The sequence below is a fragment of the Cupressus sempervirens genome, chromosome 9 (assembly GCF_028749045.1).
Source record: "Cupressus sempervirens isolate cs-2001-9-10 chromosome 9, ASM2874904v1, whole genome shotgun sequence".
NCBI lineage: Eukaryota > Viridiplantae > Streptophyta > Pinopsida > Cupressales > Cupressaceae > Cupressus > Cupressus sempervirens.
Window position 1 is genome coordinate 21,150,895 of NC_143126.1, and position 13,773 is coordinate 21,164,667.

Consider the following 13,773-nt stretch of genomic DNA (forward strand, 5'->3'; position numbering starts at 1 on the left):
ATAAGGTGGGCTCTAAAAATGCTGACGACGCAAACTTGTAATCATTTACAAACAACTTGAGAGTGCTAAGACTTGCGAGTATCTAAATCTTGGAAGTAAGCTTAAGGTCCTGATATTCTGTATACTTAATTGTGGAGAATATTGTTTACACTATTTAAACATTGGATCAATTCAATTCAACCATTTGAACAGATCTCCATAATGGAGGATTGACAAGCTTAAAAGGGGCAACCAAAACTACATAAGCATTTCAAATAGTCCAAACTATATTATCATATATATGGTGCTCAAATAGATCTACATTAATACTCTTTTACAAGTAACAAATTTTAATTGTAATTGCATTACGTTTCAACCAAAGTAGGGTTGAAACCTTTCAAATAAAGATAAATTACTAATTAGTTAAACCTCCTGACAATAAAAATTACGCAAATAGAAATAGATTGTATTTCTGTGGTATTGCCTCTGGGTTACATGATGTTGGACTTTTAGTTACATTTGAAAGTACTCAAAATAATAAAAATTTGACCCTTACAACTACATTTCAGATGTTAACAGTTTATCCCTTAATATCTACAATATGTCTACATCCATGGCATAAGCCTGTATACACATTACAACAGTAAAATGGCAAACCTTGTGACAAGGGAAAAGGTGGTTTACCACATATTCATTCTCAACATTGACAATTGTTGCAAATAATGGTTAACAGTGATATTCTTGGTGTAAAATGATAATAACTTGCTCTCTAAGAATATCATAAACATTTAGACATCTCTTGGTTTTTAGTTGCAGGCATATAAGGGAGAGCTGGGGACAGACTTATCATGAAGAGCACTAAGTTTAACTAAGTCTATTTAACATATCTTACATGTTATACTCTGATCGGCATCAGAGTACTAAGCCTTAAACTCAGAGACCTATTCTATCAACTCTTTGGGATTAACCAGCTTGGCTCAACTTATGTCCATGGTGGAAACAAACCGGCTTGGGAAGATGGAACATTATGGTGTCCACTACGGCCATCCAATGCACTTGAAAATTCACCTTGACCACTAGACAGATTTGATGCATGCAAACAAGTTGGAATTTGTATATGAGATTGAGAAGACACAAATCCCATAGAAGGAGATGCACTTGTCTCCAAGAATTGTTTAAAAAAATCGTGGGCATGAGGAATTTGGTCTTCGTCGTCTCTCGATAAGGCCTCTGGCAATTCTTGCACGGGCAAGTCTGCAGTATGCTGGGATTGTGTAGGAGACTCAACCTGCCTTGTCAAACTTGCAACAGTGCTTTGGTAGTTTGAACCAGGTGATTTTTCAGCTCTAAAATGCGACTGGCTAGAGAATGTCATTGGCATCAGCTGTTGTTCACTATACCGCTGACTTGCCAAGTTCTCAACATCATTGTTGAATCTGCTTCTTTTCAAAGCTGGTCCAAACTCAGGACTAGCTGAATCTGCAATACCATCACTGACCATATATGGATAGGATGAAAGTTGGTGTTGCTCATTCTCTCTATGGTGAATAACTTCTACATCTTGATGCTTTTGAGTAATATCAACCAAAGGCATGGTAATGTTTCCATCCTTTGTTAGAGTCTCCTCCAATTTGCCACTCTTCCGTTGACCATCTGAATTGGGAAAAGCATTATCTATACCTTCATCAGGTTCTTCAGAGCGAGGGGAGAGTTCAGGGGAAGAGGATGTTTGATTTTTTGCTCTCTCCTGTTCTTCAATGATCTTCTGTAAATATTTACCCTGAGCCTCAATTCGTAATTGTAAATGCCTTTGTACCTGCCAAAGAATGTTCATAATATGTAAGATGCCTAGCCATTTGATTAGTTTCATATAGCAGCAAATAGTAATCATGCAACTTGTTACTCGTAAAATACAACTTCCACAAAATAGGCACATCTTGTCAATCCAAAATGTTCTCTTTCAGTCCCCCCAAACCAATGTACATCTGAATCATTGCTGGGCTTTGGCTACAAAAGCTAAAACATATTATCTCCTTAATAAAATTCTCGTTTTATACTTCTTTATTTTAACATAGAAATAGATTCACTCTATATGAAAAACTCAAGAAGTGACTTTATTGACCATATTCATAGTGGCATATTAAGGATAGTTGTTCAAGATATCTACCTCGCACGCTTGGGTTTCATATTCAGTCATTTACTTCTGCAATGTATAAATTTTTGAGAGCTACTGTAATTGGGTACGATAGGATTTAAATCCAATGCATAGCTGGTGTAGACTTACATGTGGCCAAATATATACTCTGTAAGAGAACTTCATTTACTTCTGCAATGTATAAATTTTTGAGAACTACTGTAATGGTTATGATAGGATTTAAATCCAATGCATAGCTGGTGTAGACTTACATGTGGCCAACTATATACTCTGTAGGAGAACTTCTTGGTCAAAGTACTTTTCTAGTTGCAGAGTGAGATATCATTTTTCAGGATTCTATTATCATTTTTTTTATGGCTAATTAGAAGAGGATTATCATTACTAGAATTTATCCAGTAACCCCTATATTGGAATGTATGCTTAATGGTACTTATTTTGAATTGAGGGTCTTTTGATATATTATTTAGTAATTCGATGCTTGAAAAAAAATTAGAATGGGTTTTGAAGCCTTCTAAGTCATATAAAATGGAATAAATTTAGCCAATGTTAATATTTCTACTACTACCATAACTTGATTATTGATTCATAATTTCCATCAAAAGCAGTTAGAAACCAGGAGCCAAAGATGTAAACTACTCTTCTAACTGGAGATAAAATGATAGTGTCAATCAGAAGGAATTAAAGAGCTGCCATCAAATACATGAAGTTTTGAAATGTAAAGATGCAGCACAAACACAAAAATTTATCCTGAGGAAACCCAGTGGAAGTTGAAGACCTAGTTGGTAGAGGCAGTTGTTCTCTAGCAGAGTGTATTTGTTAAAATAGAAAACTACAAAGTGTCTTCCTTTGTATGAATCTCAAAGGTGTATTAGATGATGGTATTTTTCTGTCTCATTGTTCAAGCAAATCATTTTCAATTTCTTCTTCTACTTACTCTTCTTTACAGCTTTCTTCCTTTAGACAATCAACTTCTTATGCCTTCTCTTTGCGAAGTCTTTCCTCATCTGCTTGGACATTTGCACTTCCACTAATTATGTGCAATCTCTTGTTGCAACACCCGTAGGCTTTGCTCCTTGAAGAATAACCAAGATAAAATACCTTCATTGGACCCAGAGTCAAGTTTCCCCAAATCTTCCTCATCCCTTTTTATATGACATTTGTTCCCAAAGACTTCAACATATTTAGTAGTTGTAGGCCTTTCCTTCCATGGTTCATATAGTATTTTATTGACTCTAATTTGTGTTCGGTTCATAATGTACACTGTCACATGAACCATTTCTCTCCAGAATGTTAATAGGTTTAGACTTACAAGAGTCTTGCCATTTTTTGGATGGTTCTATTCTTCTTTTTACAACTCTGTTTTTTTGTGGATTCCTAGCATCAGAAATGTGTCTTTTTATCCCATGTTGTTCACAGAATTTGTTATGAAATTCCTTGGAAATAAATGCAAAAATCAGAATTATAGCAGGCCATTTTGATGGGGTGATCTTCAATTATCAGATGAAAACATCCGAACTCAATATTAGATGATATGATGCTTTTGGAGAAACATCTCCGCCTTTATTTATGAGCTTAATTATCTAAGAACCTGCCCCTTCATCCTAATTATTTAAGATATGAGTTATAATTAATATTAATGTTAAGCATGCCACACAGACTCAACATAATATATTTTGCAATATATAAAATATGCTTCGGAATATATGGTGTTACGGTCTATCATTAGCTATAACATGCCCCTCCCCTTCAGAAAACAATTTGTGCAACAATTTTGGATGTTTTAATATAAATTGTTCATCCTCCTATGTTGCATCATCAATTGGCATATTCTTCCACCTGATTAGGTGCTCATAGATAGCTCTGTTTCATAGCTGTTTCACTCTTCTCAATAACCTAATCAAAGTTTTAAATAAACTTGTCATGTCCCCTTGTTTTCCAAATTTCATTTTGGCAGTTATTAATCCATTTTATTCTTCCATGGGTTAATTGGCCGAGCATAGGGAGATTAATTAATTTAATATTTAGAAATGTCCAAAACTTCTCTAATCAGAAGGACATTTTTAGAAACACTTACGGGATTTTGGATTTTGTGCCATTTTGGAAAAGCTGTTGCAAGATGAATTTTAGAAAGTTTTTGTCATTGGAAGTAAAGGATAATTTACAATAACTCAATGACAATTTTTGGAAACCATCAAAATAAAATTTGTAGGAATTCCAAGGGAATTTGAAGTTGAATTTATGCCATTTGGGAAAAATGTTAGAGTAATTAGATATTTCCTAATTAACTCTGGTCTGCTTAAGCTAAACTTTAGGCATCTAATAATGAATTCTTTTAGTAATTATTATGATGCAACCTAGGTTAGACCTTTTTAGGGTTTCAATCTCCTTTATAAGGACGATCTCCCATTGTAAACTTTCATTCACTTTTGATAATAGCAATCTTTTTTTTGCTCATCATTAATGTCTCATCTGTGGATCTGAGAATTCCAACCTGCATAGCTTTTGCTTCTTTCTTTTTGTGACAAGTGTTTGCATGCAGATGATTGTTGAAGCTATGGGGTTGATCTTTCATCAACTTCAACAAAAAATGCTACAAGATGAATTTTAGAAAGTTTTCAACATTATAAGTGGGGGTTACATTATTCCCCCTTGGCCTCATTTGGCCCTCGCCATACATATGAGTTGGGCTACCTAGTGCGGGGTTTTATCACCACTCCCCTTCATTTCATCATTCCTAACTTAATTCTAATGATTGACCACCCATTCACCATAGTAGGGATTGTGAGGTGTATCCATTGTACGGTGGCTTGAAAGCCTATCCTTTCTAAACCCAAAGGCAATACACTTTTTTGTCTTTTGGCCTCACGAGTATTTTCTGCTCACAACCATGACAAGGTTTTTCCTAGTGCGTGGCCTCGTCACCATTCTCCCACATACTTCCCATATTAATTCATCACAATACCAATATAACTATCAAAGCTTGTGTCTCAGGGGCTTGGTTCTTGGTGCTTATCAATGGTCAACCAGCAGGGTTCTTCTCTTCTACTTGAGCAGTAAGACAGGGTGACCCATTATCCCCAGTCCAATTCATTATCATGGCTGATGCATTTAGTAGGAGCATTTCTAGAGAATACGAGCATGGTCTTTGGCAAGGGGCACACATTTCAGGAACATCCATGTCAGTAACCCACTCATTTTTTGCAGATGATACTCTACTATTTGGTAAGTCTTCTCTCATAGAAGCAAAGCAAATAAAGCAGTCCTTGGATTTGTATACTTCAGTTTCAGGCCAAAAGATCAATGCCAATAAATCAAAAATCTTTTTCTTCAATACCAGCAAGATCATATCAAAAAAGATTGTTAAGATCTTGGGATTTTCTGTTGAGAAACTGCCCTATACTTACTTGGGGATTCCCTTCTTTGTGGGGGCCAACAAAGCTTCCTGTTGGTCTGCTGTGGTGGAAAGAATAAAAGACCAAGACCTCAGCTTGGAAGGTTAGATGGTTGTCATTATCCGGGAAAATTATGCTCATTAAATCAGTTCTATCTGCTATTCCCAACTACTTTATGCCATTCCTTAAAGCCCCTGCAGCAATCATCCAACAGATTGAAAAAAATTCAAGATTTCCTTTGGAAAAGCAACATGACTGAAAATAAGAAGATTCCTCTTATCTCTCTAGAAAACATGGCTCAAGAGAAAAAGCATGGGGGAATTGGATTGCATAATCTTGCCCAAAGAAACAAACTTTCGGGGGAAAGCTTGTTTGGCAAATGTACACTAAGCCTCAAATCTAAATGGTGCCAAATTTTACAGGAGAAATATTTGGCAAATGTACACTAAGCCTCAAATCTTTCCTCTTTTCTCCTCACTTCTCATCTTCCTCCTCTTTGATGATTGGCAATTTTGGCAAGGGCAGTCTTCTCTTGTTTTGGGCGAATTTTATCTTGGAGCAACTCTTCCATCCCTTGGCGTTTTCTTTCCTAAGGCAGACTTCTTTGTTGCTAGGGCAGAACTCTCCATGTTTGGCGATTTTTTTGAGGGCAGATCTGCACTCTTCTTGCTTGGTGAATTTATGGGAGCCAAAATTTGTGGAAGACTAAATTCTAATATTTTCCAGCTAGAGCCTCAAGATTTGCAAGAGGTTTGAAATTCTCAAAGTCTAATCCTAGATTCCAAAAGAAGCTCGGCTATTGGTAAAAGTAATTTTAAATCATTTAGAGTTGAAAGGGGTCCTTAAGCTGATTTCCTTCTTTCATTCTTGTCTAGATATTGTCTCCCTTGGTTTTTCTTGCATTCATCATCCACCACTTTACCATCCCGTAATAGGGCGACGAGATGGAGGATGGTAGTGCAAGCAAAAATCCTAAGGGAACAAACACTAAGAAAGACAAAGAGGATATGATGCCCAAAACAACTTTCTTCTCGAAAATGAGGCAAATAACTAATACCAAAGTCGGTACAGTATATATGCTACAGATAAAGGACAGACTAAAAGAAGGACAATCCCCCTTGGCAAAGAAGATACAAAAGGTGGTTGCACATCACAGCCCAAGCGTCGACACTTCTATTTCAACCATGATGAGCGATGTTGGGGTGGCACTTGATTTTGAAGACATCAGAGAAAAAGATATCAATGAGACAAGACTTGGATCAAGATTGGATGAGTTAGGAAGGGTTGCTATCAAGAAGAAACATTTGAACACCCTTTCCTCCCTAAATGTTTTTATTGGATTTGTAAAAGAGTATGAGAAGGATCATGAGAAGGCACTACAAGCAACAAGCAACATGATGAAATCGGTTGAGGTCAAGATAAAGCATACACCTTGTCCTCCTATGGAAGAAGTCAACGAAAGGCTAGCTAGGTTCATTGCCTTAGCTAAAACAATGAAAGAAAAGGGGAGATTTGTATTAGAAGATCATTTGATGTAAGCCCAAGTGGCAATTTCTCTTTCTTCTAGAATAGGACAAGTGTCTAATTCTGATTGGCCACCATTTTGGTGCCTTCTCATTGGTTGCTACTTTTTCACTTTTTTCATTGGTCCATTGATGAGGTAGCGTCTTCTCATTGGCCGATGGGGTGGCAACCCTAATTAGGGTTTCTAGGATTCAATCTAGATCATCGGTTTTGTCTCTTTATCTCTACCATCGATTGTACATTTCGGCCTCTATATAAGGCCATTTGCTCTCATTTGTAATGGTTGGAGAAACTTGTTGCAAAGATAGTGGCAATATTCGTTATTTCTTTCTCATTGTTGTGACTTGCATGGTGATTAAGAGCCTTTGGTATTATTGCATGGTTTCTACTTCCAAATAGAGTAAAATTTCTTTTCAAGTTGTTGAAGCAAATTTCATTTCAAGTTGTCAAGTAAGAGTAAAGTAGACGGCTAGTTGCATGGTAGCATTAGTAGATGTTTGATAGGGATCTACAACTAGGCCACTAGCATCTTAGCCACTTGTTAGGGAGCCTTGTGTGGTAAACTAGTTCTCTTTTCCTTTGAATCATTGCATCTATGGAGGTGGAATTGTTCGTAAGCTTTCATTAAATTCGATCCCCGTCCATTTGCTAATCTTTCCATTCATAGGAGTAGGAGTAGAATAGCGAGTAGTTAAGTAGTCGGATTTTACTCTAAGAAAGTTAGGAAGGTAGAAGTCATTAGAAGCATTATTGCCTCCTCGCGCAATCAACATTGTCTAGCGCTACATCCTCCACCATCACTGTCACCATCAACATCATCTGGCACTCATACAAAATCATCACCATCTCACCAAAAACCCAAGTCGTCCTTGAATGAACAACGTAAGGCCGCCTACATGATTACCAGCAAATCACATCGATAAAATTGAGCGAGCATCCACGAGTGTAAGGAACATTAGAGTTATTCTCATATCCCACGAGCATTAACTTTTCAAGAGAGGAATTGTGTGTTTGATACGTCGTATCAAATAGTCAATTACTAATATGTTATGTAGTGGTACAAAAACTCACATCAACACTATAATGCACAAAGTCCCACTAATAATCACTGAAATACTTTATACCTAATTTTGGTATAAGTATTATTTGTACCAAGATATGCATAGTTTAAGACCATTCTTTCATTTTTCCTTTTTTGCATTCTTGCTTTTAACTGATAGTCCCTTTTGGAGATGCCTTTGTCCATCTTAGATATGTCTGGTCCAATGGGAAGGGTTGTGTTCAACGAGGCTTGTCTCCTTGAATGGTGTCCCTAAATAAAACTCAATGTATTAATTAAAACCTACCTCATCAAGTAAGTGTTATCTTCTACTAATTCAATATCAACTATGGCTTATTTACTAAGCACTTCCCTTCTAACAATCAATGACTATTACTTTGATGAGTTATCAACATCTGTATCTCTAAGAACATGTTTGCTGTAAATCATATCATGTTAAATTATTTGCTAATATCCATACTTGATCTTAATATTTATTTCGATGCAATATAATATGTCATTTCTGATTGTTATTCAATTAAGTCTTAAGACTATACAATAGCAGCATCTTAGAAGATCATTCCTGTGAATTTCCTTAGAGAATGATCGAGCTCCTCCATAACATACAACATTTTCAGACCAATTGATATTAATATTTTATATCAACCTTCGTTGATCATAAGATATCATTGGCCACGTCATGTTCTTATCATTCTATTGCAACCTGCAGAAATAAATCGCTGCACTACAATAATCATTTGCATGTATATCGTCTATGTTTTTGGGATTGAATTGAATGGGTGAAATAGAGTCAGTATGTTCCTCCTATTTGCCTTGACCTAGTTAGATTACAGAAAATTGTTAAGTCTTAAAAAACAATTTTCAGATTAATGGAAATCAGTTTATGGATTTATTTGTTGGATTATTTCTTCTGAGTTGCAGATGTGAGAGTGTTTATGGACGGGGACATGACAACCTTTATTTCTTTGGCATATTAAACATTCAGCACTAAATTTCTTTACATCTACTTTTAGACCTTCTGAAAATAAATCTTCTTTATAAGATGATAAGTCTTTCAAAATCCTGAATGTCCTCCTATTTGTCCATCATGCATTTTAGATAGTATCTTGTCTTTTAATTAAGAATTTTTACATAAAAATAATCAGAATTCAATCTCTGTACCATAGTGAACCTTCTTTCCAAACGTTCTTATCAAAAGGAAATGGGTCATGTCAAGTATTTAGAATTAGATTATGTATATAAAGATCATGTTGCCACTCTATGAATGATAAATAAATGATATATATGAATGATATATGAATGCATATTTGTTATTATATATACATATACATTTTTACTATATATGTTTATATAATATATAGCAAGGATATATATATTTTTGTCATGTTTTTTAGTGTGGTTAGTCTTTTCAGCTCGTTTATTTTATTATTAAAATAAAATATTTGAATTTACATTACAAAGTCATATTATAAGCACCTTATCCCTCCCTACAAATGCTTTCCTTCTTCTCTCATATGTTTTTCAAATATGGCATTTTTTGCCTTTAAAAAAAAAAAAAAGATTTACATTTTATATCTTGCAAAATAAAAGTGACTTTCTAAAAAGACATCACTCTTCATAATTAATTTTTTGCCACAAACTAAAGTAATTAATCTATTCATTTGGCTTTTGACAGTAATTCTTTTTATTTGGTCTTATGTATTACCACCATATCGTTGCTCAATATTATAAATTTATTGTGGACTGCACCTCTGTTCACGACAACTGTGGATTTAGCATCTGCTTCATCTATTCGATGGATCCTCAAATTTCATTGCCTTGTAAACAGAATTCATGCCACAACTGCAAGTAAGGAAGGACAGAGACTCTTGTAGTAAAAGATTACGATGATATGAACACCTGAATTGAAAGACTCGATCAGGAAAGCCCCAGGTTGGCTAGTTTTAATGTGCAGTGCAAAACATGAGAAGCTTGGAGCGTGATGAGGGAGCAGAAAACTCTTGATTTTTTCTGTGTTTGAGGCAATAACAGATTAAACTCGTTTCCTTATTGCTAGCCATCCAAATTGCTTTCTTATTGACCTGTCGTTTCTAATCACTCTTTATCACTATATTAAAACTCCAATTCCTTTTTGTACATATGTATCAAAAATTCAATCACTGCATCCTGCTTGTCGGAATTCATTGAGAACAATAGTTTTAGTTCCTCTGATAAATAGAAGGATCATTATGAGTCCCAATTCCCAATTTTCGTTAGCAAAAGAGATACGACCAAGGCTGTATTCCTATTCCTTAGGTTATTCTTGTCTTTCATCGGGCTTCCCCAATTTATTCCTCGGTATGACAAGTGCATGTGAGTATTTGCCCCTTATTACTGGTCTTCCTTCAACACATTCCAGTCTTCTTTTCATTCTTCAGCATTCATCTGATTGGTTTGATATAATCAGTTGATCTGAAACTTCCTATTGCTGCCTCTAATGTGATTTTGATGGCTTATACAATGATCTTATGATAGTGTTTCTGCATGTAGTTGTGAATATCCTTACAATACTTCGGTATGTAAGCATTGACTGTAGCTTGTCTTGATATGAATTCAACATTTAGGAGGTTGATTTGTCTTGTAGTCATGTCGAGACTTGTCCTTGAAGGTGTACACATTCACATATAGGTGCTTCTGTGCTTGATCTTCTATTTCCTTTACATGCTGAGTGTATGCACTTTGTTTCTGTGATTGCAGAATATATACCAATGTCTGTGTGATTGTAGAATATATACCAATGCCTGTGTGATTGCATAAGTAAGAAATATATGCCACAGAGCCAACAAGAAGACTAGTACATATGGTTATGATCCATTTGGCAAGTGTCAAGCGTGTGTACCTCATTGTCTAGATTTTGAGACCAATGGCAGAAAAAAAAATGACAACTGGCAAAGTAAAAAATATTAAATCAAACTTGTTCATCTCACTATATTTGTTCATCATCCCAAACTTGATTCAGCTCCCATTGTGGACCTTGGTTTGACCATTTCCATATTAAGCAGGAATTTCCTTTGTCTTAAATTCTGTAATAAAGTTGTGATATAGCTAAATAAGTGTATCACCACTTTAATAAAAGCAGCAGGAGAGAGCTTGAATGGAAGCCCCAATTTGCCAAAATTTGGGCTCCATCATGTAGCAGCCAAATCACTAAATACAAACGAAACACTCAAACTTGTGTTTCTTTTGCATTGTTATCTATATATATATATACACTCTGCAAGACCTGATTGCCAACATTAGTTGAATTCAAGGGCTCCAAATGGGAAACATTAGGCTGCACATACTACTATGAAGAATCAAGATGGTTAAAACAAAGTATACATTTTTTATCTGCAATTAATGATTGTGTTGCTCTTGATAGAAGAGCTAATGGTGAATAAGGAAAATGGTTACAAAGATAAATGGGTAGCTTTAAAGAATGGAATAAAGTTAAACTTTAATGAGGCCCCCAAACAAAATCCAATTTAGTGGATGCAAATTTTGTGATTAGAGATTCTCAAGGCTCTTTCTTCTTGGGAGTTCCATATTGTTAGGCACAAAATTGAACAATGGACTAGAGATGGAGCCCCTCCTTGTAGATCTTCAAATGACATATACAAAAGGAATTTACAAAGATAAATGCAATGGATAAGAAATCATGCTCAAATTAGAAACTAAGGGACTGTTGGAAGACGGGGAGAAAAGATTTCCTTCAATTCAAGTGAGTCATTGTTATAGAAAATAGAATGGGGATGTGGATTACTTGGCACATAAAGGGGCGCATCTTAAGGATATTTCTTATTTAAAAAGCAAGATGGAAACTAATTGGCCTCATCCTGCTATATTTCTTTACTTTTGGCATCATTGTTAGCGATGAACTCATTTCTAGGGTAGAAATCTCTTGAGCAGAGAACAGAGTTATCCTAGGCAACAATGTATATGATAAAAGCCCTATCACTTGTGTTAGATTTATTACCTTCTTTCTTATAGACTATCAATAAATATACCTAAAACTTGAAGTGTGTTAAAAAAATGATGTGTAGTCAAGGTTTAATTTGGCATTGACATTTAGAGTCTTATGGGCATTGGTTGAGTTATTAGCATTGTACGATGATTAGAGTAGGCTTGGGGTGGGCATGATGTTAATTACTAGGAGTGGATCAAGAAACCAACATCATCATGGGAGGGTAATGGATCATGGTTTGAAAAAGATACTCAATTGCAATATAATAGAGGAACCAGATGTCATAAAACCCATGCTTAACTTTGTTAGTATTGAGGACAATATGGGGTCCACTAGCAAGGTTCTATCATGGATGTTTTGTAAAACTAAAGGTGGCATTTATATTTAGTGTGGTGCATGAGAGTTTGCTTGATCTTCTAGTGAAATCCCTGATTGAAATGGATACTTAGGAGGATGTGAATGTAAATTTTTTGTTAGTCCTCCAAAGCTTCTAGATAAGAGTAAAGAGATATTAGGAGAGCCGAATGTAGATTTTGGAACCATAGAAGCCAATGTCTAATAATAATTATCGGAAGCACCTAGAGCTTCGTATTTTTTTCAAGATACTTATTTGGAGGTTAAGCATATAGTCATCTACAAAATATGGGTCTCATGAAGCTTAAAAGTCGATTTACAAATGCTACTCTTGTAGAATGATCATTTGGTATGAGCAATGAGGTGAGTAGAGATGATTCTTTGGAAGCAACAGTACGTTTAAATATTCACGTTGATGTGTTGGTCATTGTGTTGTGCAATGATGTTTATAGAAAAATTATAATAGCTAGTTGATATCTCCAACTAGGACTAGAATGACATAGTGGGCTACATCTCATCTTTACTATGGTGTGATGTTTGAGTTGTGTAAGTTTTCTCATATGGTAATGATATTTTTTGGGTGAGGATGGTGTCCTAATTTCTGTGTATGCTTTTTTGGGTGGTCTAGTAGTATTATTTTATACTTGTGTCCTACCAGTGTAGCTAATGCAAAAACAAATTGCGCTATAAAATGGTTATAATTGTATATGGTAAAGACACCATATAATCTTAATAAGACCTAGACACTGTGTCAGACTTCAAATGTTGAAATATCTTCAGACCGGCTATGACTTAAACCTAGAACTTGCTATCCAAATTATGGGTTCCCTTCAAAATTTAGATTACAGCAACACCCTTATCAAAAAACTTTTGTGCTTGCAGATTTTGTCTTGCGCTAATGTAATGTGGATTATTCCATGAACCAACGAAGGTAGTCATGGCAATGCTAAGTATGAATGACATGCTGAAATTTCAAATATGCAAAGTTAAGATACAAAACAATAACATCAAAAATGGAGGTCTGAATTGTAAATCAAAATAAAATATACCTAAAGAGATCTACTCTAGAGAATTAACATATCATTGAGATTACCTGCCACACTATAAAAACAAATAAGAATGGCCTTATTGATGATATGTTCATTACAATATATGGTTTTTGATATGCAAATCTGAAGTGCACCAGCAACGGGAATATATGTTTTTAAAGGATAACATGCAACAACTTAATATAACACATACATATAAAAAAGGGTCAGGTGCAACGATAGGCTACAATGTTCGAGGCATTGGCTAACCTAACAGCTCAAATTCTCTATGATCTTAT

The 13,773-nt window shown here is 35.3% G+C and overlaps 1 protein-coding gene across 2 annotated transcripts in view; it reads right to left on the minus strand.

Moving 5' to 3' along the window:
• Nucleotides 1–424: 424 nt before the first annotated feature.
• LOC149537437 (uncharacterized) overlaps nucleotides 425–13,773 on the minus strand; it is an 85,063-nt gene continuing 71,714 nt past the window's right edge. For both annotated transcript variants that reach the window (XM_089798880.1, XM_089798881.1), the window contains exon 7: nucleotides 425–1,795. In XM_089798880.1, the coding sequence (XP_089655006.1) occupies nucleotides 962–1,795 (834 nt within the window). In that variant the 3' untranslated portion in view covers nucleotides 425–961. The remainder of the gene's footprint in view (nucleotides 1,796–13,773) is intronic.